This window comes from Berghia stephanieae, chromosome 5, assembly GCF_034508935.2.
Source record: "Berghia stephanieae isolate SIO BIC M18660-M18661 chromosome 5, UCSD_Bste_1.3, whole genome shotgun sequence".
Lineage (NCBI taxonomy): Eukaryota > Metazoa > Mollusca > Gastropoda > Nudibranchia > Aeolidiidae > Berghia > Berghia stephanieae.
This window is the reverse complement of record NC_088364.1, coordinates 63,296,752-63,321,628: the sequence shown is the minus strand read 5'-3', so window position 1 is coordinate 63,321,628 and position 24,877 is coordinate 63,296,752. Positions and strand designations below refer to the sequence as shown.

General features: G+C 39.5%; 1 protein-coding gene across 2 annotated transcripts in view; it reads right to left on the bottom strand.

Annotated features, from left to right (window-relative positions):
- Positions 1-636: 636 nt before the first annotated feature.
- The window catches only part of LOC144973377 (mitochondrial thiamine pyrophosphate carrier-like), a 31,195-nt gene continuing 6,954 nt past the window's right edge, over positions 637-24,877 (bottom strand). The window contains exons 2-7 of one of the 2 annotated variants that reach the window (XM_078915722.1): positions 22,461-22,572; positions 17,787-17,938; positions 15,726-15,878; positions 14,051-14,230; positions 11,178-11,358; positions 637-5,042 (exon numbers count right to left, since the gene is read on the bottom strand). In XM_078915722.1, coding sequence (XP_078771848.1) covers positions 4,732-5,042; positions 11,178-11,358; positions 14,051-14,230; positions 15,726-15,878; positions 17,787-17,915 — 954 coding nt within the window. In that variant the 5' untranslated portion in view covers positions 17,916-17,938; positions 22,461-22,572 and the 3' untranslated portion in view covers positions 637-4,731. Of the gene's footprint in view, positions 5,043-11,177; positions 11,359-14,050; positions 14,231-15,725; positions 15,879-17,786; positions 17,939-22,460; positions 22,797-24,877 lie in introns of those variants that run through there. The other variant, XM_078915724.1, reaches the window with a different exon arrangement.

The following is a 24,877-nucleotide window of genomic DNA, read 5'->3' as shown; positions in this document are numbered from 1 at the left end:
TTGCTATCTACATAGTCGCTGCCTGTAATTATGGGTATAATTAAAAAAATAGTAAATAAATAAATAGATAAAATAATAAATAAATATGTCATTTAAAAAAAATAAAAATATGAATAAATAAATAAATAAAAAACAAAAACAAAAAAAAAACTTGATTTAATATGACTTAATAACCCTGGTACACTCTAAGACAGGGGAATTTAGATACAGTGGAAGCTCCCGATTACGACACCTCCGAATAACGACAACCTCCTGATAACGACATTGACCCGTGGTCCCGATTTTTTTTCTATTTAAGATCAGTAAAAATAACCTCCAAATAACGACGCACTTTTTGATAAAACCTCCGAATAACGACATCATTTTGGCGATTTTCGGCAGTTTTCATAGATATCTGATACTAAAAATACCGAGTATGAGTACTCAAAAGTTTATAAAAACGATTCCTGCTTGAACCAATGAGAACGCAGCTTATTTTTGACGAATCTTGGCTGATATGCATTAATAAAAACCAAGGTATAAATGTAAGTGTAAGCAAGTAAACACAAAATCTTGGAAAATGTGATATTATGGGGTGATAGTAGTAGTAGTTAGTAGTAGTAGTAGTAGTAGTAGTAGTAGTAGTAGTACGTAGTCGTAGTAGTAGTAGAAGTAGTAGTAATAATAATAATAATAATATAATAATAGTAGTAGTAGTAGTAGTAGTAGTAGTAGTAGTAGTATTTTTGTAGGAGGAGGAATTTTGTTTGTTTTAAAGGGTTTTACAGCGCCTGTGACACATCTATGTCATATCAGCGCCAGTAAAAAGGAAGAAAATTGGATAGTAAAAAACATTCTATATTTACAATTGAAATGACATAAGAAAAAGTAAGACAAAGGGGAATGGTTTAAATAGGGAACAGATGTAGATTCCAGGAGCACACTATCAGTGTACTCAGTTCAGATCACCTAAAAGTCTCATCCAGACACACGCACAAGAACCCTCTAAGAGGAATACACTACAATGTTTTGTTTGTTTTGTCAATGTTAATAAAACCTGGTCCCGCGGGCCTTACCACGCCCACTTTGTCCGCCATCTTGGAAACCTCTAAATAACAACACCTCCGGATAACGACATAAAAACTCGGTCCCGTGGCATGTCGTTATCGGGAGGTTCCACTGTAGTAATCTACATCTACATAGTCACTGCCTGTAATTATGGGTCATCGCACGGGTCACAAAACTCATCATTGATGATAATCTCATTGGCATTATATAAGAAAAAATGATGGTAAATAGTAATAATAATAAAAACATTTATCACATGAATAAATAACTTTTCTATTCAATCTGTCCCATTAAAAAAAATAAAAATTCATACACATGTGTGTAGCACGATTTTGTTTTTGTTTTTAAGGGTTTTACGTCTGCAACACATTTAGGTCAGGCCATATCAGCGCCCGTAAAAAAGGAAGAAAATGGGAAAGTAAAAAGTTCTAGAATTACAATTAAATCACCCAAGAAAAGGGAAGACAAAAGGGGAATTGGTTCAAATAGAAAACATGTAGATTCCAAGAACACACTATCAAAATACTCAGTTTGAGATCACTTAAAAGTCTCATCTAGACACAAGCACAGGTCCCCACTAATAGGAATACACTCAAATGTTAACAAATCATATATAATATGTAAACAAAACATAATACAGTGCGTAACAGAGATGATTTACAAGGAAAAAAACATCTCCCATAACTAACTATACATTTAACTGTTTCCCTCTCAGCCAGAGCCCGGGACAAAATCAAGTAATCTCATTCCAAGACAAAGACAGAAAGCAAGTTGGAAAACAGATATAGGGGGATAGAAGACGCAGTAAGTACCTCCCTGCACACTATGGTAGGTCAGGAACCCCATCCAGACAATGTGTAATAGACTGTATATATCTCGTCCAACATGTCTAGTGTTTGAGCACATTAGATGTCACTGGGTGGGGTTTCCGACCTCCCATAGTGGGCAGGGAGGTACATGTGTCTCCTGTCCCCTTGTATCTGTTTTCCAATTGCTTTCTGTCTTTGTCTTGGAATGAGATTACTTAGTTTTGTCCTGACCCTGGCCGGAGTCCTTGGCTGGGAGGGAAACAGTTGAATGTATAGTTAAGAGTTTTGGGAGATGAATTTTTTCCTTGTAAATCATCTCTATGTTATTTACTGTTATTTTAACAAATGATCTTTTAACATCTGAGTGTATTCCTCTTAGAGTGTAACATTTAGGTAATCACAAAGTACACTGATAGTGTGCTCTTGGAATCTACATCTGTTCCCTATTTGTACCATTCCCGTTTGTCTTACTTTTTCCTCAAGTCCTTTTAATTTCACATCTAGACTGTTTTTACTATTCAATTTTCATCTTTTTACTGGCGCTGATATGACCTTAATGTGTTGTAAGCGCCGTAAATCCTTTAAAAACAAACATTAGAGGACATTGCTCTATAATATGAGATCACATCGTTATTTACCTGGGCCAATACTATCGTTCAATACCTCGATCCCCATTAAAAATAATAGAAATCTGAAAACGTTTGTGTGAAACTGTGACAGACAAAGCAGATTGCCTACAGAATTGGGATCGAACTTTAGACCTCCTGATTTACAGTATGTGTCTGCAATTCAATAACCCAGCTGATTATTTCTTTTATTTCTCTCTCTGCTTTGTGTGAAACTTTTGAAAACTCACCTTTCAGATATCTACCATACACAGGGCTGCCAGTTCAGCTTGCAAAAATTTACACAAACACACCGACAGACCCCTTTCTGAGCACTGAACCCCTGTAGAAGACGTTTTGTACTTACTTTTCTTCCGTTTGGCAGTTGATCGGAAAAGATCCCGAGAGTTTATAACATACTGAATTCCGTAAATATACGGAAAATTGGCAACCCTGCACACAACTCCCCAATCTGTCAAAATCAAAAATATCAACAATGTCACCATAGGTAACTCAATCAAAGACAACAAAACAATCATCAAAATAAACACATGATAATATAAACCAACCATTCGATATTTCTCTCTAACATTCAAACAAACAACTCAGTTAAAGTCAGATATTTCCGAAAAGATGGCATCCCTGAAATTCAGAGCCTGAAAAAGCGGAAAGAAAAATACAACTCTTCCATTGCAACTCCCAACCCCTCCATGCTCGCCTCACACCCTTACAGTATACTAAATTCACATACAAAATCTTACAGTATACTTAATTCAAATACAACAATCTTACAGAACACTCAATTCAAATACAACAATCTTGCAGTACACTAAATTCAAATACAACAATCTTACACTGTACTAAATTCAAATACAACATCTTACAGTATACTAAATTTAAATACAACATCTTACAGTATACTAAAATTAAATACAACATCTTACAGTATACTAAATATAAATACAACAACATTACAGTATACTAGATTCAAATACAACAATCTTTCAGTATACTAAATTCAAATACAACAATCTCTCAGTATGCTAAATTCAAATACAACAATCTTACAGTTTACCAAATTCAAACACAACAATCTTACAGTACCTGAACTTAAACTACACCGCACAGACAAATCACCTAATTGTTTTTTAAGACGGAGGCTGTATTAAAAAGTTGGACATCATTCCATGAAAAATGCTAAATATCAACTTTGCGTAATATTCGATAATGACATAAAAATTGCAAAAATTACCAATTTTCACAAATTCATTAGAAATTCATATAAAGCCACACATACTTTAATTAAAACATCAAATAAAATCCCAGACAACACACATGAAAGACAATATCACAACCGGTAGGGATATGAAATTTTATGTCATTATGTTTTTATATCAACAATAATAATTAATGGAAATCATTTTTTTCACCAACCATGGTTATTAGAGAACATGGGAGTAAACGACAAAGACATTGAAATCTTAGAGTGATACTCAGCTGCTAGAAGATGTGGGCTGAAAAAAGTAATAAACAAACATGAATGTAACAGCTTCAAAAAAGAGTAAAATACCCAACATGGAACGTTTCAGGCTCAAAACCCTTCTTCAGCCAATGACAAAAAAAGAAGAAGAAAAGAATACATTACTAAATTCCAGATTGACGACAGATAAATTTTGTAGGTCCTCTCTGTTGAAGTCTCTGTCGTCAATCTGGAATTTAGTAATGTATTTATGTCTTTATTGTTTTTATTTTGGTTGTTGGCTGATGAAGGGTTTTGAGCCCAAAACATTCCTTGTTTGGTATTTCGTTCTGTTCTTGAAGCTGTTGTTATATTCATTTCTGTTTATTACTATTACTTTTGTAATCTTAATAGTGAGTTTTACTCCAAATACAATCGCTCATCAAATTCTTTCTGGACGCAAATTATCCTAACTCATTATAGATTCAGGGTTTGCCTACACCATAACTATTTGATTGAGACCTAACACCCAATCAATTTCACCAAGAGAGATGTAATATCTTGATATTTGTCTCACTTTGCCCCATCCATGGAACAGCTCTCAGTATTCTCCATAATACTGAAACCTCGGAACTCTTATTGACTAGTCGAGGCATGTCAATTTTTTGGGGATAGTTTTTCCTTCTGGTTTGTCTGGCACTGTTTCATACAAACCTTTTTAGATTTCTATCATACACCAGTGCCTGCTCCCTAATTTGTCACTTTGGTATTTCCAATTTCTTTGGCACCCCGGATACTGTCTTGTGCTATGTTATCCTTTTTTTTGGAACTGAATGAATAAATTACACAGCTGCTCATAGACCAAAAAATTGAAGCCAGCAACACAAGAGGACTTGATGACACTCGGTGCCAATCCCTTGTAGAGACCACGGACACCTTCATCTTTCAAAGACTTCACAACACAGTGCCACGAGTTACGATAAATCCCAACAGAGCCAAACTTGACTCTCGCCTCCTCAAAGCCCTGGACTTGTAGCCTTTTTTTGATGACGTCAAAGGGATGAACTATCATCTTGGACAGAAAGCCAGCGCTTGTACCACAGATTAAACTTTCTGCAGAACCTAAGAACAGAAATAGGACATTTTATTCAATTCATTGAAAAAAAAAATTTCTTATCAACCTCTCCAGTGAAATATGGACAGTAATGGCATACATCTCTGTTGAAGAGAAAAAAAGTGTCATAGAGTTTGCATATTGTTCACTGATGCGATTGACTTAGATCCCGTGTTGTAAAACATCTGGAGCACATGTATTGCACATTGTGCTTTATAAAAGGTCACATTTAAACAGGGATGGCAATTCAGGAGGTAAAAACTTACTGAACTTTTACGCAAACACATAGACCGACCCTTTTCTGAGTGCTGAACTCCAGTAAAAAGACATTATGAACATACTTTTTTTCTGCAGGTGATTTGAAAATATACTGAGGGTTTATAATATTCTGAATTCCATAAATATAGGGGAAATTGGCAACTTTCTTTTAAAATTAGATAATAGGGATAGAGAAGACAGGTGGAGGAGACAAAGTGAGAGGAAACACGTGGAGAAGACAAGTGGTGGAGACAAAGTGAGAGGAGACAAGTGGTGGAGACAAAGTGAGAGGAGACAAGTGGTGGAGACAAAGTGAGAGGAGACAAGTGGGGGAGACAAAGTGAGAGGAGACAAGTGGTGGAGACAAAGTGAGAGGAGACACATGGAGGAGACAAGTGGTGGAGACAAAGTGAGAGGAGACAAGTGGTGGAGACAAAGTGAGAGGAGACACATGGAGGAGACAAGTGGTGGAGACAAAGTGAGAGGAGACAAGTGGTGGAGACAAAGTGAGAGGAGACAAGTGGGGGAGACAAAGTGTGGAGACAACATGAGAGGAGACAAGTGGTGGAGACAAAGTGGAGGAGAACAAGTGGTGGAGACAAAGTGAGAGGAGACAAGTGGGGGAGACAAAGTGAGAGGAGACAAGTGGTGGAGACAAAGTGAGAGGAGACACATGGAGGAGACAAGTGGTGGAGACAAAGTGAGAGGAGACAAGTGGTGGAGACAAAGTGAGAGGAACAAGGGGAGACAAAGTGGAGGAGACAAGTGGTGGAGACAAAGTGAGAGGAGACACATGGAGACAAGTAGGACAAGTGGTGGAGACAAAGTGAGAGGAGACAGTGGTGGAGACAAGTGAGAGGAGACACATGGAGGAGACAAGTGGTGGAGACAAAGTGAGAGGAGACACATGGAGGAGACAAGTGGTGGAGACAAAGTGAGAGGAGACACATGGGGAGACAAGTGGGGAGACAAGTGGAGGAGACAAGTGGTGGAGACAAAGTGAGAGGAGACAAGTGGTGGAGACAAAGTGAGAGGAGACAAGTGGTGGAGACAAAGTGAGAGGAGACAAGTGGTGGAGACAAAGTGAGAGGAGACACATGGAGGAGACAAGTGGTGGAGACAAAGTGAGAGGAGACAAGTGGTGGAGACAAAGTGAGAGGAGACACATGGAGGAGACAAGTGGTGGAGACAAAGTGAGAGGAGACACATGGAGGAGACAAGTGGTGGAGACAAATGGTGAGAGTGAGAGGAGACAAGTGGTGGAGACAAAGTGAGAGGAGACACATGGAGGAGACAAGTGGTGGAGACAAAGTGAGAGGAGACAAGTGGTGGAGACAAAGTGAGAGGAGACAAGTGGTGGAGACAAAGTGAGAGGAGACACATGGAGGAGACAAGTGAGAAAGTGAGAGGAGACAAGTGGTGAGAGGACAAAGTGAGAGGAGACAAGTGGGAGAACAAAGTGAGAGGAGACAAGTGGGGAGACAAGTGGGTGAGACAAAGTGAGAGGAGACAAGTGGTGGAGACAAAGTGAGAGGAGACAAGTGGTGGAGACAAAGTGAGAGGAGACAAGTGGTGGAGACAAAGTGAGGAGACAAGTGGAGAAGTGAAGGAACAAGTGGGTGGAGGACAAAGTGAGGAGAAGGGAGACAAGTGAGACAAGTGGGAGACAAAGTGAGAGGAGAACATGGAACATGGGGAACAAAGGAGAGACAAGTGGTGGAGACAAAGTGAGAGGAGACACAGTGGTAGGTGAGACAAGTGGATGGAGACACAAGTGAGAGGAGACAAGTGGTGGAGACAAAGTGTAGAGGAGACAAGTGAGGAGACAAGTGGTGGAGACAAAGTGTGAGAGGAGACAAGTGGAGGAGACAAGTGTAGACAATGGGAGAGACAAGTGGGAACAAAGTGGAGAGACATGAGAGACAAGTGGTGGAGACAAAGTAGGAGAGGAAGACAAGTGGTGGAGACAAAGTGAGAGGAGACAATGGTGGAGACAAAGTGGGGAGACATGGAGAGACAAAGTGGGGAGACAAAGTGAGAGGAGACAAGTGGAGACAAGTGGAAGGAGACAATGGTGGTGGAGGAGCATCAAAGTGAGAGAGACAAGGGTGGAGACAAAGGGACGTAGACAGGAGGGAGACAAGTGGGAGGAGACAAGTGTGAGAAGTGAGAGACAATGTGAGACAAAGTAGGGGAGAAGTGGGGAGACAAATGAGAAGAGACAAGTGTGGAGACAAAGTGAGAGGAGACAAGTGGTGGAGACAAAGTGAGAGGAGACAAGTGGTGGAGACAAAGTAGAGGAGACACATGGGGAGACAAGTGGTGGAGACAAAGTGAGAGGAGACAAGTGGTGGAGACAAAGTGAGGAACAGTGGGAGACAAGTGAGAACAGTGGGAGACAAAGTGAGAGGAGACACATGGAGGAGACAAGTGGTGGAGACAAAGTGAGAGGAGACAAGTGGTGGAGACAAAGTGAGAGGAGACAAGTGGTGGAGACAAGTGAGAGGAGACAAGTGGGGAGACAAAGTGAGAGGAGACAAGGAGGAGACAAGTGGTGGAGACAAAGTGAGAGGAGACACATGGAGGAGACAAAGTGAGAGGAGACACATGGAGGAGACAAGTGGTGGAGACAAAGTGAGAGGAGACAAGTGGTGGAGACAAAGTGAGAGGAGACAAGTGGTGGAGACAAAGTGAGAGGAGACACGTGGAGGAGACAAGTGGTGGAGACAAAGTGAGAGGAGACAAGTGGTGGAGACAAAGTGAGAGGAGACAATGAGGAGACAAGTGGTGAGACAAAGTGAGAGGAGACAAGTGGTGGAGACAAAGTGAGAGGAGACAAGTGGTGGAGACAAAGTGAAGAGACAGGAGGAGACAAGTGTGGAGACAAAGTGAGAGGAACAAGTGGTGGAGACAAAGTGAGAGGAGACAAGTGGAGAGGACAAAGTGAAGTGGTGGAGACAAGTGGTGGAGAGACAAAGTGAGAGGAGACAAGTGGTGGAGACAAAGTGAGAGGAGACAAGTGGTGGAGACAAAGTGAGAGGAGATAAGTGGTGGAGACAAGTGGTGGAGACAAAGTGAGAGGAGACAAGTGGTGGAGACAAAGTGAGAGGAGACAAGTGGTGGAGACAAAGTGAGAGACAAGTGTGAGACAAAGTGAGAGGAGACAAGTGGTGGAGAAAAGTGAAGGAGACAAGTGGTGAGACAAAGGAGGACACATGGAGGAGACAAGTGGTGGAGACAAGTGAGAGAGACAATGAGAACAAGTGGTGACAAGTGAGAGGACAATGGTGAGACAAAGTGAGAGGAGACAAGTGGTGGAGACAAAGTGAGAGGAGACACGTGGAGGAGACAAGTGGTGGAGACAAAGTGAGAGGAGACAAGTGGTGGAGACAAAGTGAGAGGAGACAAGTGGTGGAGACAAAGTGAGAGGAGACAAGTGGTGGAGACAAAGTGAGAGGAGACAAGTGGGGGAGACAAAGTGAGAGGAGACACATGGAAGAGACAAGTGGTGGAGACAAAGTGAGAGGAGACACGTGGAGGAGACAAGTGGTGGAGACAAAGTGAGAGGAGAAAAAAAGAGGAGGAGACAAAAAGAGCTTAGGAGGCAAACTAACCATTGATCAAATTTACTAAGCCAACAAAAACAATTTATGTCACTCACATTGTCATAAAACAATTCATACAACTCACACTGTCATAAAACAACTCATACGACCCAATTTGTTATAACACTCTATACTCACAGTCTCTCCATACTCAGGAGTATAACGAGCACCTGATAGGGGGAAAATAAATTTGTAATTGCACCTCACAGTCTTGTCCAACAGGTTTAGGAGTTGATGTTAGATTGGGACTCCTTTTAAATTGCTTTGAGCACGTTTAGTTAGTAGATATTGCGCTATACAAAAAATGAAGAAGCTCTTGTAAACCCTATCCTGAAACAAGGACAATACTCTCCGGCCGCCTGTCTGCCTTAAACGTGAAATATTTATGTTTTTAAAGTTTTTGTAATTGGCCCAAGAGGGGTTCTAAGCCTGAAAAATTCAGTGTTTGGTGATTTGTTACTTTATAAAGCTGTATATTCATTTTTGTACATTATTTAGCACAGTCTAATTATTTAGTATACCAATTACGGGGGAGACTGAACTTTTAGGCAAACACATCTGGCAATCCCACCAATCTGAACACTGAACTCCAGTGAAAAGTGCGGCTATGTTGTATGACACTCGTTTCGGATCGGATGGTCCTGAGTTCGAGCCTCGCTTGGAGCATAGTTGAGTCCTTGGAAAAGGCTCTTTACTCACATTCTCCCACCGTACTCAGGTGTAAAATGAGTACCTGACTGTTAACAGCGTTGTCTCTGTCATTTAAAAATGTAATATCACCTAACAGGCATCATGTCCCGTCCTAAATGTTAAATGTTGCTGTTGGCCAGGGACCCCTTGTAATGCGCTTTAGTGGATATTGCGCTATATAAAAGCTCAATTTAAAAATATTTTTTTTCAGTGAAAAAATATGTTAAGTGCTTACTTTTCCCCATTCACCAGGTGATTGAAAATATACTGAGGTTTTTTACAAAACGGAAAACCAACAGGCTTCCAATTAATTGGGGTAAAATTATTTAGAATAACAATAATAACCATTTCTGTCATTTTTCACCACTAACGTCATAATTAGTGTCCCACAATGCACCCATGACCTTTGATATTATTATTAGAAAATCTAACTCCCTTCCTGTGAACCTATCCACCATTCATCAATGACCTTCGACACTGTTATTATATTGTCTAATACGCTTCAACAGTCGTAACGTCACTTCCCTCGTAATGACGCATGGCGACTTAGTAACTAGCTCTAAACTATCGGAACAATGGCGGATGCCCGTATGAAATATGTCTCAGACAAGCATAGAAGCGTATCCAGAGGAAAAAAAAAACTTTTAAAATCTGATTACAAGGCATAGAAAAGTTCTCACCAGCATGAAGAATAAAAAGTACCGATTTTCTTGTAACCACGATGGCCGCTGTTGCTGGGGGATGTGTCATCAGACTATTGAATCCAATTCACTTCCTCCTAAGGAATTATCTTCATGTGGATTAATCCACGAGTAAATATTACATATCTGCACACACCTGACACGCAACCTCACATACATATCATAGGCATTTCTATTTTCAGATGGTGGCAGACTGGCTCAGCGGTATGGTCTTTGCTTTATACCCAATAAGTACCGCATTCGACCACCCGTTAAGCTACCTGGCACTGTGGCTAATGTCTTGATTATTCCATTCTTCTCTTGGAATGAACCTTACCTCCTTCAACCCTAACACCGACTATATCCATAGTTTACCCAGGATATTTTACCCCATGCATATTCATGACATTTTTCTGAGACAAATTATAGGCGTAGTATCAAAGCTAATGTTTTTAGATTTTGCATGTTAATGATAAGTGAATAAAACTATCTATGTTCATGCTCATTTTTAATACATTTTTTCCAATTTTGAAAAGTAGCAAACATTTCTAGGATTGAGTGAGTTAATTTCCCTTTTGGGATGAATACAGGGAAAAAAAGAAAACAAAAAAACCCCCAAACCCTTGAGCTTTTATATAGAGCAATATCCATTTTACAGGCTCAAAATGCTTTACAAACAGCAACACTTTTAGGCGATATTACATTTTTCTCTGACAGAGACAACGCTGTTAATAGCTAGGTACTCATTTTACACCTGAGTACGGTGAGAAAATGTCAGTTAACAGCCTTTTCCAAGGACTAAACCATGCACCGCTCAGGACATTCCGACCCAAAGGTGAGTGTCATACCACTGGACCACAAAGGGAAATTTCCTGTTGATTTTTGATTTTGTTGCAAAAGCAGAACCTACCAGGCACTGATCCATTCAGAACTCCTTTGCGCCAAAAACTTGTAAAAGTGGTGTAGAATCCAAACTGCAAACCCATTTGAGGTCCGACTACAACAAGCGCAGGAAATAGACCTCGATATAACCCTCTCATTCCGTCTTTTTGCAATATACACTTCACTGCAGCTGTCATATTGTTGTATAGCTGTGATTGGGGGGGGGGGGGGGGGGGGGGGGGGGGGGGTTAAAAAATGAAACAAAATCTTGAAAAACAGTCATTTGTCTACAAGTATATTCCAGCATGTACCAAGTATAGACTGGTGTCTTTATCTAGCAATGGGGGATTCCTAGGAGCCAAGTATAAACTGATGTCTTTATCCTAGAGGCCAAGTATAAACTGATGTCTTTATCCTAGAGGCCAAGTATAAACTGATGTCTTTATCCTAGAGGCCAAGTATAAACTGATTTCTTTATCCTAGAGGCCAAGTATAAACTGATGTCTTTATCTAGCAATGGGAGATTCCTCGAGGCCAAGTATAAACTGATGTCTTTATCCTAGAGGCCAAGTATAAACTGATGTCTTTATCTAGCAATGGGAGATTCCTCGAGGCCAAGTATAAACTGATGTCTTTATCCTAGAGGCCAAGTATAAACTGATGTCTTTATCTAACAATGGGAGATTTCTAGAGGCCAAGTATAAACTGATGTCTTTATCTAGCAATGGGAGATTCCTAGAGGTAAATATATCGTTGTATGTATCTCATCTCATATTTATTTGGTGACAAATTACACAAAAGTAAAAAAAAAAATTTCGAGATTTTATAAAGCGCAATATCCACCAAACACGCTCACAGTGCTTTACAAGGGGTCCCTGACCAACAGCAACATGTAACATGTAGAACGAGATATGATGCCTGTTACGAAAATTACATTTTTTTTTTCCGACTGAGACAACACTGTAAACGGCCAGGTACTCATTTTATACCTGAGTTCGGTGAGAGAATGTGGGTAAAGAGCCTTTTCCAAGGACTCAACTATAGCGCTGAGTGAAGCTCAAACCCAGGACCTTCTGATCCAAAAGTGAGTGTCATACCACTAGACCACATAGCCACACAAGTGTAAGATTGAGGTATGAAAAGGTGTGTGAAGAATGGTGGCAGACAAAGCAGTGAGAAAAACAAAAGAAAAAAATCAGCCCGTTATGAAGAGACATGGTGGTTTTTTTTTGGTTTATGTCCAAAAAATTTGCAAAAGGTCCGAATAGATCCCATATCTCGTCTTCCATACATAGTGTTGTTGTTGACTTGGGACTCCTTGTAACAAGCTTTGAGCATACTTTGGTGGATATTGTGTGATGTAAAAATGGACATACCCCCTCTTACAGATATATGAACAAATTAAAATACATAAAATGAATTCCTTGAATGTACACGCTGTAGCCTCATGCTTCCGGAGGTTCAACACGGCTGTCCGTGTTTACAATAAGACGTTAGTTTTACACAACACAACACATCACAAGACCAAATGGCTAGAGCTGTCCCCAGGCTTTCAGGATTGTGTTGAATAAATTGGGGCACCCAGCATTGACGACCTCTTGTTTTCTACCTTTTGGATAGGACAATAGTGTATGGCAAAGTACTTTGGTTGCTTGCTACCTTTTGGATAGGACACTAGTGTATGGCAAAATACTTTGGTCTTAATTAGACAGACCCATTCCGAATCAAGGCTGGTTGAACAGGTGTCAGAAAAACAATCCTGACTTCACTCGACATCAACATTTACTTATCCCTTTGTTTCTAAGGCCAGTGCTGTTGTAACCTTCTTCATCTTCATTTCAGTTATGTGACGATTAATATGTTTTTTCAAATCTGAACTGAAAGCAGTTCCATCTGACTATAGGCTGCCACAAATGCATACGTACACTTAATTATTCAGAGATGCCAACCTCTAAAATCATAAATGTGTAGTTTGGGAAGAAATAACATGTAATTTGGGAAGAAATAAATGTGTAATTTGTGAAGAAATAAATGTGTAATTTGTGAAAAATAAATGTGTAATTTGTGAAGAAATAAATGTGTAATTTGTGAAGAAATAAATGTATAGTTTGAGAAGAAATAAATGTGTAATTTGTGAAGAAATAAATGCGTAATGTCTAAGCAATAATGTGTAATTTGGGATTGAAATAATGTGTAATATCTCCCTAAAAAAGTGTAATCCAGCGTGCTCCCCATTGAGTAAAATTGAATATCGTCCATAGTGCCAGTTTTAAAACTGTATAAATCAGTGCTGATGGTGACTAAAATTTAAAAGGATGAAAATTGAATGATTGCTTATAAGCCTCATGCTCAATGTACTGTCCCTCGCCTTTAGAGCAATTGAGGTGATAAATTATCATTGATACTATAGCTAACCTCTGAACAGTGGGACACTACACCTGTTTGTTCAACTGCATATCAACTCTCTCACTGCCAATACATTGGTGGGTTGGTGTGTGTTGTGACGAGAGAGAGAGAGAGAGAGAGAGAGAGAGAGAGAGAGAGAGAGAGAGAGAGAGAGAGAGCGAGAGAGATAGAGAGATAGAGAGAGAGAGAGAGATAGAGAGAGAGAGAGATGGCATTTCTTAAAAGGAGGAACTTCCTCTTTTCACGAGCTCGTGCAACGATTGGAAACACGACTGGAATTTCAAAGAGTATAAAAATTGTATATTAATCACATTTTAATACAAAGACAACGATGGTTTGCTAAAAAACCCGCAATTTTCAAAGATTGTTTGTATTTCCCATATTCTCATTATTTTACATAAAATATTTGTAACTTTTGTAACAAGTGGCATCTCTGCTAATGCCTGTATAAGTTATAATCAATTCAGCTGTGCAGTACAGGCAAATTGTTTTCACCTTAGGTTCCCCCTGGGCAACGAATCGTGTCCGTATAACATCCATTGGTTGAATGCAAGCAGTGGCTATACAGCCACCTAACCCTCCACATATTGTATGAGTGAAAGCTCTGTGAGTCGTGGTCAGGCTCTCTGGCATAATTCTCCATACAGTATACGTCAAAATCTCAAAAGAAACAAACTGGGAAATGAAACAAATCTGTTATGTGAAATATTGAAGAAATACAGTAAAACACTTGAAAATATTGTTAATCTTTTTTAAAACTACTTCATTCAACTTTCATAGCACCTCTTTATTGAGGCTGCCTGAAAAATAATCAATTTTATTAAATAAATAAAAAAATAAACAATAAAGAAATTAAAAAAATAAAAATAAATAAAAGTGAATTTAATAAATTAATATAAAAATATATAAAAGTAAATATAAATATAAAAATGATGTCACAAGTGAACCCCCCCCCCCCCCCTCCCCCCCACACACACACCCCGCCAAATAAATCACTCATGAAGATGATAATAATAATAACAATAATAATAATAATAATAATAATAATAATAATAATAATAATAATAATAATAATAATAATAATAACAACAATGCGTAATTTCTACAGCACCCCTTTCAACCAAAACTGCTTGGAAGCACTTATACATATATGTACATACGATCATATAAATCATTCAATAAAATGAATAAAATCACTCACAGAAAACTGAAAGGAAATACTCTGTCTTCAAAGAGGCTTTACAGGAGAACAGAGAATTACGGTGTCTGGTGTCTGCCAAAAGAGCATTCCACACAGAGGGAGCAGAATCTGCGAAAGCACCTCGTGAAAAATTCGACTTAGGAATCAAACGGTCCAAGTCCAGGGAAGAAGATGAGCAGAGAGAGCGATTCGGGTTGTAGATAGAAAGAAGAGATGACAAGAAGTTGAGAGCAGTACCATGGATGCACTTGAATAATAACAGGCAAGTTTGTAAGCAATCCGCTTCTCCACGGGAAGCCAATGCAAAGACTGGAGTGGTGTGATCTGACTTTTTTGTTATGGTAAAAATATAAGCAGCTTTATTTTGGAGTAACTGCAGTCTTGCAATCGAGCTTTTTGGCAACCTGTAGAGGAGGGAGTTGCAATAGTCAAGTCTAGAGGTAATCAGTGAGTGAACTAGCATTTTGCATGCGTCTTCGTCAATAAGGTTCTGCATGTGTGCAATGTTTCTGAGCAAATAGTGGGTATTTTGACATAAATTCAAGAAGACTTGGTATAAAATACTATTATCACTGATGACAATTTGTATTGAATAAGAAGACTTGGTATAAAATACTATCATCACTGATGACAATTTGTATTGAATAAGACTGGTATAAAAATGTATTGACCCCAGTTCTTGCCGACCCCATTGTACATAGGGTCAGCTGCATCAACATCATGTCCTCTGGGCAGTGCAAAGTTGAGTATTGGAAAGGGGTTATTTGATCACATTCTCTCATCACACTCAGGAGTGAAATAAATACCTGGTCAGTAACAACATTGTCCATCGAAAAAACAAACTGTTATTAGCCTTCTATGTGTTAAGTCTCATAACGTGTTAAGATTCGATATTAGCTCGGGACCTTTTGTCAAGTGCTTTGAGCACATTTTGGGGATATTGTGCTACACAACAGAACTATTAGTTACCTGAGCTATTCCGAATCCAACAGAGAGGAACTGTGCAGGGACATGACCTTTCCACAAAGCCAAAAGCCCCTCCTCAGCCACGATGCTTCTCACTGCCTGAATGACACCGCGGTATTTTGAGTTGTCTTGAGGTTTGATTGGCTCTATTTGAAGCTGCGAGCAAAAAGTGAGAAAGTGTTTCTTGTTGAATAAATTAGAGGCCTATTTTCCTGTTATGGATTAACGCCAGATAAATCGTCATGTATAAAAATGAATATAACAGATTCAAAAACAAACAAAATACCAAGCAGAGAATTTTTCGGGATCAAAACCCTTCTCAGTTCTGCCAACCCTAGCCCATGAAAATGTGTACAACAAAGGAGGGCCAAAACGAGTAAGATTTTGAAAAAAAATGCGTACAATCTAAATGGATAAAATAAAATAATAATAATGAATGCAAATTACGATGTTGGGCAATCAGATCATATCAGTATTGAAATTATAAATATATATATACAGTTCACTCTGGATAATCGAAACTTTTGGTTAATCGCAACATTTCCCAAGAAACAGAATTAATTCTATATAAGAGTCACTGGTTAATTGCAACAAACTTCAGTTAATCGAAACAAATTTTCGCCCTCAACAAGTGGTAAATTCAAGAAATCAATCAAACAAAATATCATGATTAAATTTCATTATGGTTGAAATCGTGACAGGTTGAAAAATCGAGAGTGAGCGGGATTTAATGCTACATTAGTGTGTCACCACTCTATTTAGACAAAAGAGGGTGGGGCTTTGCAGTATGGGTTTGCACTGTCATCTGTGGTCATTAAATAGGAGGCAAGGGGGCTGGGTATAGTTTTTACAACAGGTAGACAATGACAGCTGTAAAGAGATATCCTTTGTTTTAGGATTGACAACTGTGCTTTGTGACCAACGAGTTTGGTGAGAGCTTATTGTAACTCCTCACGGCTAATCTCTTTGGCTCTTAAAATGTTGAGAACAAAAGAGTGAAAGTTAATCAAATCTGAATAAGATGTCGACTTGCATCAAAGCTGCTTTTGCTTGAAAAATATCTACAGGGCTGCCATATAGTTTTTATTTCAATCATATTGCTCAGTATGTGGCGGACTAAGAACAATGTTTACAAATGGTTTGTGTATACGATATATGTGTAAAATGTTGCAATAGTGGACTGGAAACTCAACTTCGGTTAATCGCAACATTTTCACTGATCCCAAGGTGTTGTGATTATCCAGACTGGACTGTAATAATGAAAAAACTTACTCATTATTGACGATGTAAATAGTATAGACTTTCTGAATCTCATAAATCTGATACGACACAACCAAACAATACTTAATTAAACTCCCAATATGATTTTCCAGGTTATAAAACAAACTAAAGCATTTAATAAAACTCAAAAAGTCTATGATTTCTTTTCTTTTTTAAATTTAAATGATAGAATAATGCGTACAATTCTCAAAAAAGCATGTACAATGAATAAAAATGTATAAGAAATATTTGCATTTTTATGTTAACTTGGAAAGATTGCCTTCTACAGTCAATCACCAAAAGAAAAACACCAAAAAACAAAACATGCTATTTGCCAACAATGTACGCTGTTTGCCAAAAACACATATCATTTGCTGACAAGACATGGCAAATAAATTTTTACCATCTGTTTGGTTTCGTTTTGTTATTTTTTGAAACTGCTTTATTCGTTTTTTTTGTTTTTTGTTTGTACAATCACAGCTTCTCACAGCTTTTGCTGATACTAAGCTCTTGAAAGCTTTGTACTGTAAAAATAAATAACAATAATAATAATAATAATAATAATAATAATAATAATAATAATAATAATAATAATAATAATAATAATAATAATAATAATAATATATTAGTACAATAATAATAATAAAGTGTATTTACAATCGTTGCCAAATGAATGTATATTTTTGGAATAAACGCTAACACCACAAACTACAGAAAATGAAAAGGAAAGAAATACAAAAATATCAAACACACAAAACATCAAATTAAAAAAAAAACAAAAAAAAATTAAAACAAAAAAAATACCTGGAAACGGATTTTGAGAACATCTAAAGGTTGAAAAAGGGCCCTCGCTCCTGCACCACTCAAAGCCCCAGCAATAGCGTAATGTGTGTTGGAAAGATGGCCTTCTGCTTGAGGTGTGTAACCAACCATGATGCCGTCACACCCTACAATGTCTGCATTTTATGACATAATCAAAATAAATACAAACTTTGGAGCAAAAAGATATGATATATGAAATTGACAAGCTTTTCATCTGATCGATAATCATTTGTAAACGATGTAGGAACAGAAGGCAGTTTTTAATCGATAATCATTTGTAAACGATGTAGGAACAGAAGGCAGTTTTTAATGAAACTGATTATTTAAGGATGATTCTAAAAAAAAAAGAAAGGCGGTTCTGTAACTACAACTACATGTTTTCATTGTTGTTTTTTGTGTGGTGGTATGGCTGCATGTTAAGTGCAAATCTAATAATGCGTGTGTGCTGTGAAATATATTGGTCGCTACAAAGTGAATTTTTAATGGTTTGTCACCTGTAATGAATGGGAAATAACTGTGTAAATGCTATGTTGTGTGTAATAATGACAGAGTTATATCCCATGTATAAGTACCTTTCTTGAAGAGTGACTGCCCGTGTTTATTTTTATGTATCTTCCTTCCTGTTTGTAGTTGTTGTCCTTGACAGCATTACAGAAACATTTAACATGTAGAATGAGCTATGACGTCTGTTAGGCAATAATTTTTCTGACAGACACAATGCTGTTAATGAATGGCCAGGTACTCATTTTACACATACGTACAGTGAGAAAATGAAAACAGAAATAGACATTTCTAGTTCTTGTGATGGCAGAAATGGTGTGTTTATTATCTACTATAACGTGTAGAAATTAACACTAAGTGTCACACATGTATCTATAGATATAACTTCTGCCTTATCCTCACACAATACTGATTTGAAGCTTTGGGTCACATATTCTCAAAACGGTGCTAGGTCAAGTTTCCTGGTGTCGGAAAGTTTCTTTTAAAATTAGAGATGATCGTAAATGTGGAGTCCTTCACCACTATTTGGCCTATGGAGACGGAGTTTATCCTGATTTCTATAGTATGAAACAGATAAAGCAATTGCCTGCTATTCTTTGGATAGGATGCCAGTCTATCGCGAAATGCTTTCCTCCAGTGCTGACAGACCCAGATACCCAATCACTGCCGGATGACTAGGAAGTAGATTAAAAAAAAAGACAAAGCAAGAAAGAAAAATACAAGACAAAAACCATCCCAAAAAATCAGTCTACCTCGACTGGGGATTGAACCTCAGACTACTTCCGATTTTACCGATCAGATGTGCTACCATTACACATTTAGTCTGGTGTATTCAGCCAGGCTCCGTTCACAGAATTACAGTTTGCTTTGTCAATGGCAGTTATCATTCGTGCAAAAGTGAAGAGATGGGCCTGAAATTAAATATCAAGAAAACCGAATGCATGGTGGTCTCAAAGAATGACAACAATACGACCTTCCACTTGTCAAGCAAAGGAGAGACCATCAAACAAGTAAAGAAATTTAAATATTTAGGCACTATCATTACCCATGACGCACGTGACATAGAGGATATAAAACAAAGAATTGCAATAGCAAAAAACGTGTTCCATAAAATGCGACCAGTAGTGCCAAACAACAACCTCAAGTTATAGACCAGAATGAAAGTAGTAGAAAAATATGTTATAAGTACCCTTTTATATGGTTGTTTGTTTGTTGCTTTAGTCTCTTCCAACACAATTGAGGTTATATGAGAGACCGCTGAAACAAAAAAACAAGCAATCTAACAAAAATAGTACAAATGTAAATCAAAATCATAACCTAAAGATATCATAAGCTAAATTATAAATAACCAAGAACAAACAGACAGAAGATTTACAGAAAAAAAAATATCCCCTGTCAAAAAATACAATCAAAAACCAAAGAAGCAGGATAGGCTAGTAAAGAGAAGAAGAAACGACATCACTATTGGATCGTACACCCATGCGAACATCATAGGTATATGATTCAAGGGTGATGCTCCCATCCAACCACCCGCTTATAGGGTTGTGAAACGTGGACGCTTGACAAAGAATGCATGAGGAGGTTAGAGGCATTTGAGATGTGGATGTATAGAAGAATGTTGCGGCTATCATGGACAGGCAGGTACACGAACGAGGATGTGTTGGAGAAGTTGAGAAAGGGAAGAATGTTGATCGATACCATCAGACAGAGGCAGTTACGGTTTCTGGGACAGTGTGGAGAAGAGATGGAATAAAAAAGTTGGTAACATCTGGATGATCGAAGGAAAGAGAGCTAGAGGAAGACAAAGAATGACATATCTAAACAACCTCAGAATGGCCAAATGTGATTTAAAAAGCAACACAGATTTCATGCACACCGCAGAGGATCGTAATTCATGGAGACAGCTGACCAGCAACATGCTCAAGAGCACAAGCCACGATGGATGATGATGTGTTGACTTCCGTGTGATACAAAGCTGCTAGGACCTGGACTGTAACAAGTAATATACAAAAATGATTTTAACAGCTTCAAACAAGAACAAAATACCAAACATGTTAGTGTTAGGACCTGTGGACTTTAACAAGTACAGTCGACGCAGCTGAATTGCACATCCTCGGGAGTTCATGTTAGTGTGTCGATTAAGCAGGGTGTGCGATTAGGCGGAGAAGCTATTAAAAACATCTAGTCACCAGCTTTCATGTGCCCTTCATGTAGTACCTTCACCTCTGAGTTTTCTATGGGCTTGGAGCGTCAGGTTCTAGACATGACCCCCGACTATCATCAATATCTCCAAAATAGAGGTTAGAATAAACAAATTATACAAACAAAAGAAGATCAATAAAGTTAACAGATAGGTAGGTAGAGAAATTTTCAATGGCGGGTGGACTATGAACATATTTCCTGATTAAGAAGATTTTTGCTGGTTGAAAAAAATAAAGGTGGATTTGTCAGTTTGACATTTTCTGTTCAAAATGTCAAAAACTTACATTGTATTGATGCCATTTGACTTTTTTAAAATGCTGGATTTGAGCACTGTTTACTTTCATTTGGTGTGTTAAATAGTACTTGGACCTGTTTTGCTTGTTCTGTACGTTGACCCTCAGTCTAAAATCATCAGAATTTTAAGTCTGTCTTTCCACCAATACGCTGATGATACGCAGATGTACTGCGTCTCCAATATGTGAAATTTACGATAAGTGTCAGCCATTGGTAAGAAATTGTATCCAAAGTGTTAAGAAACGGATGAATGAGAACAGACTGAAACTGAATGATGATAAGACGGATGTGCTGAATGTGGGGAACAGGAAGTAGAAAAGTGAATCAGATTAGAAGCCGGGGAATGCTTCCAATCAAATTGTTGACAAAGTGAAAAACCTTGGCACATTCTTAGACTCTGGACTGTTGATGGAGTATCAGGTTAATAATTTGGTTAGGTCTCTCTTTTTCCAACTAAAAAAGATTGCTGCCATTAGACGGTTCATATCTGAGGATGTGACCAAACAACTGGTTGTGTCCCTCGAGCTATCGAAATTGGATTAATGTAATGCACTGATGTTTGGCGTTTCGCAATATAATCTGAGACGTCTTCAGATTGTCCAGAATGGCGATGTCAGACTAGTATTCATGAAGCATAGGTGTGATTCTGCCAGACCTCTGCTTCATGACCTGCATTGGTTGCCTGTTGTAAAAAGGATTAAATTCAAAGCTTGTGTAACATTGTCTTGAAAGTAATGCCCCTTCTTACCTTTCGGAACTAATTGAAAGATATTCAAACCCTGCCCGTTACGTTTGGCCAGTGATTCTACCAAACCACTTGTACATCGAATATGCAAAAATTTTGGAATGAGATACTTTTTGGACCCTCTGTTTGGAACGCTTTACCATAGAGCATTTGTGGAAAAGAATCGTTGGCTATTTTTAAATGTTCGTTAAAACATATCTGTTTCGATTTTAGTAGATGATATGAGTAGCAAGATAGGTGTCTGGTTCTGTTGTGTTGTGTGTGAATGAGTATGTTTCAACCAAAGTAATTTGTAATTTAAGCACTTGGAGTCTGGTGTCACGGAGTTATAGCGCTACAGAAGTTTTCAGCATTATATTTATTATTTATTATTATTAGTAATATTATTGTTATTCTGGAATGTGGATAAATATTTAAAAGAGCGGAGTTTAAAAAAGGCGTCTGTGTATAATCATCGCCCATCTTTATTGCCAGACACTGTCTGTCAATTCACGATGATCACAGCCCACAAAAATACCTTCCAAATAAATGTAGCTGCCATTAGCCAAACAAGCTTAAATGGCGTACATCTAGCCTGTCGACTATCCACGACATTCATGAAGACGTGAACATGAACGTGGCCTAACAGTAACAGGTTGGTTCATGGTGACTTTCACCGCGAACCTAGCCTGACCCTACCGGCAAGCCCACAGCCACAGGCTACATTCAGGCGACGTCTTAGTCATCAGAAATTAAAAATGAAAATTATGACACAACTACTTCCAATAACAGAAAGCATATTCTTACTGCACGATTTCTAATAACAACGATCTTTCCTCGACTAGACAGTAATTGCCTGACGCAATCCTCTCAATCATCCAAAGTCAAATTCTTAACATTAACACACTCTCAACTCGTGCTTTTAATTAACGAACCTATTATATAATGAATGCTTTAAGAGATTGAAACACGACACATTCAGATCCCCATGGTCAATAACGTAGAAGTTTCTGTTAGTTGTGCAGCAAAACACATGAGCTGGAAGAGCTGTGGACACCAATGTTTTTTATCGCTGAAGTCAGTCATAGTCATAGCCATTTCATAGCCCTTGAAAACAAAAACGAAAGTTCGAAACGATTTACTTATTGCAGTTTGAGCAGTTTAAAATTGTCAACTCGTTAAATAGCTATTTCATCATCATCATCATCATCATCATCATCATCATCATCATCATCATCATCATCATCATCATCATCATCATCATCATCATCATCGTCATCATCATCATCATCATCATCATCATCATCATCATCATCACCATCATCATCATCGTCGTCGTCATCATCATCATGATCTTCTTCTTCTTCTTCTTCTTCTTCTTCTTCTTCTTCTTCTTCTTCTTCTTCTTCTTCTTATTATTATTATTATTATATTATTATTATTATTATTATTATTATCATTATTATTATAATATAGCATGTTTTAAATGTCCCAATAACGATTAATGAAATGAGAGGAGCTACAAAAAAACAAAAAACAAATAAAAAGCAAAAAAAAAAAAAAAATAACAAAACAAAAAAAAACAACAACAAAAAAAACAAAAAAAACAAAAAAAACAAAAAAACAAAAAAAAAACAAAAAAACAACAAAAAACAAAAAACAAATGGCAAAGCTGCTTTGATGAAATATACCCTACATGATTACTAACTTTGGACCAGAGACATCATGAACAAGGGCACATACCCACAAATTTGGAAACATGCCAAAGTAATCGCCATATCAAAACCAGGCAAACCAATGACTGAACCATCCAGTTATAGACCAATATCTCTACTTTGTTGCTTATACAAGCTCCTGGAAAGAATCGTACTAGAGTGAATCACCCCATATGTAATCCACGCGTACCACCAGAACAAGCGGGCTTTAGACCACAAAGAAGCACAAGTGAACAGGTCCTTGCACTGACCTGATACGACATTGAAGCAGGCTTTGAGAACAAAAAGAAGACTGGTGCAGTCCTGCTAGACTTATCTCCAGTGTGCGACACTGTTTCGACAGGCGGACTTATATTAAAGCTTTCAAAAATGATTCCTTGTAGGAAGACGCTAAAACTGCTGTCTACCATGACTGACACAAGGCAATTTCATGTCATATTGGGAGAAAACAAAGGCAAAACACGAAAAAAAAAATGGGATACCACAAGGATCAGTTTTAGGACCAACCTTCTTCAATGTTTACATCTCCGACATGGCAAACTGCGAAGCACTCAAATTTAGATACGCTGATGACTGGGCCTTAGCCTATCAATCGAAAAACTGAAAGAGATTGAAGAAGTTCTAAGCAAAGACACCACCCGCCTGAAACAATACTTTGATTGGTGGTACCTAAAATGAATACCCCAAATCAGTATCCAAGAACTTCCACTTGAATAACCGAGAGGCAACAAAAGAATTGAAGATCACAGCCGGTAACTCCATACTACCCCATGCCCCAACACTAAATACATTGACATTACATTGGACAGACAACTAAATTATTGTAACCACATTGAGGCAACTGCAATTAAAATCACAAAAAGAAACAGTCTGGTGAGAAAACTCGCAAGTACCACCCGGGGAGCCTCAACATAGGTACTGAGAACGTCTGCTTTGGGAGAATACGGTGCTCCTGTTTGGATGAGGAGCCCACATGTAAACCGCATTGACATCCGATTAAGAGAATCAATGAGAATAATAGTAGAATGTTTTAAGTCAACTCCAACTCAGTGGCTCCCAACACTGAGCGGCACTGCACGGGGGGGGGGGGGGGGGGGGGGGGGGGGGGGGGGGGGGGGGGGGGGGGGGGGGGGGGGGGGGGGGGGGGGGGGGGGGGGGGGGGGGGGGGGGGGGGGGGGGGGGGGGGGGGGGGGGGGGGGGGGGGGGGGGGGGGGGGGGGGGTGGGGGGGGGGGGGGGGGGGGGGGGGGGGGGGGGGGGGGGGGGGGGGGGGGGGGGGGGGGGGGGGGGGGGGGGGGGGGGGGGGGGGGGGGGGGGGGGGGGGGGGGGGGGGGGGGGGGGGGGGGGGGGGGGGGGGGGGGGGGGGGGGGGGGGGGGGGGGGGGGGGGGGGGGGGGGGGGGGGGTGAGTGGGGGGGGGGGGGGGGGGGGGGGGGGGGGGGGGGGGGGGGGGGGGGGGGGGGGGGGGGGGGGGGGGGGGGGGGGGGGGGGGGGGGGGGGGGGGGGGGGGGGGGGGGTTTTGGGGGGGGGGGGGGGGGGGGGGGGGGGGGGGGGGGGGGGGGGGGGGGGGGGGGGGGGGGGGGGGGGGGGGGGGGGGGGGGGGGGGGGGGGGGGGGGGGGGGGGGGGGGGGGGTGGGGGGG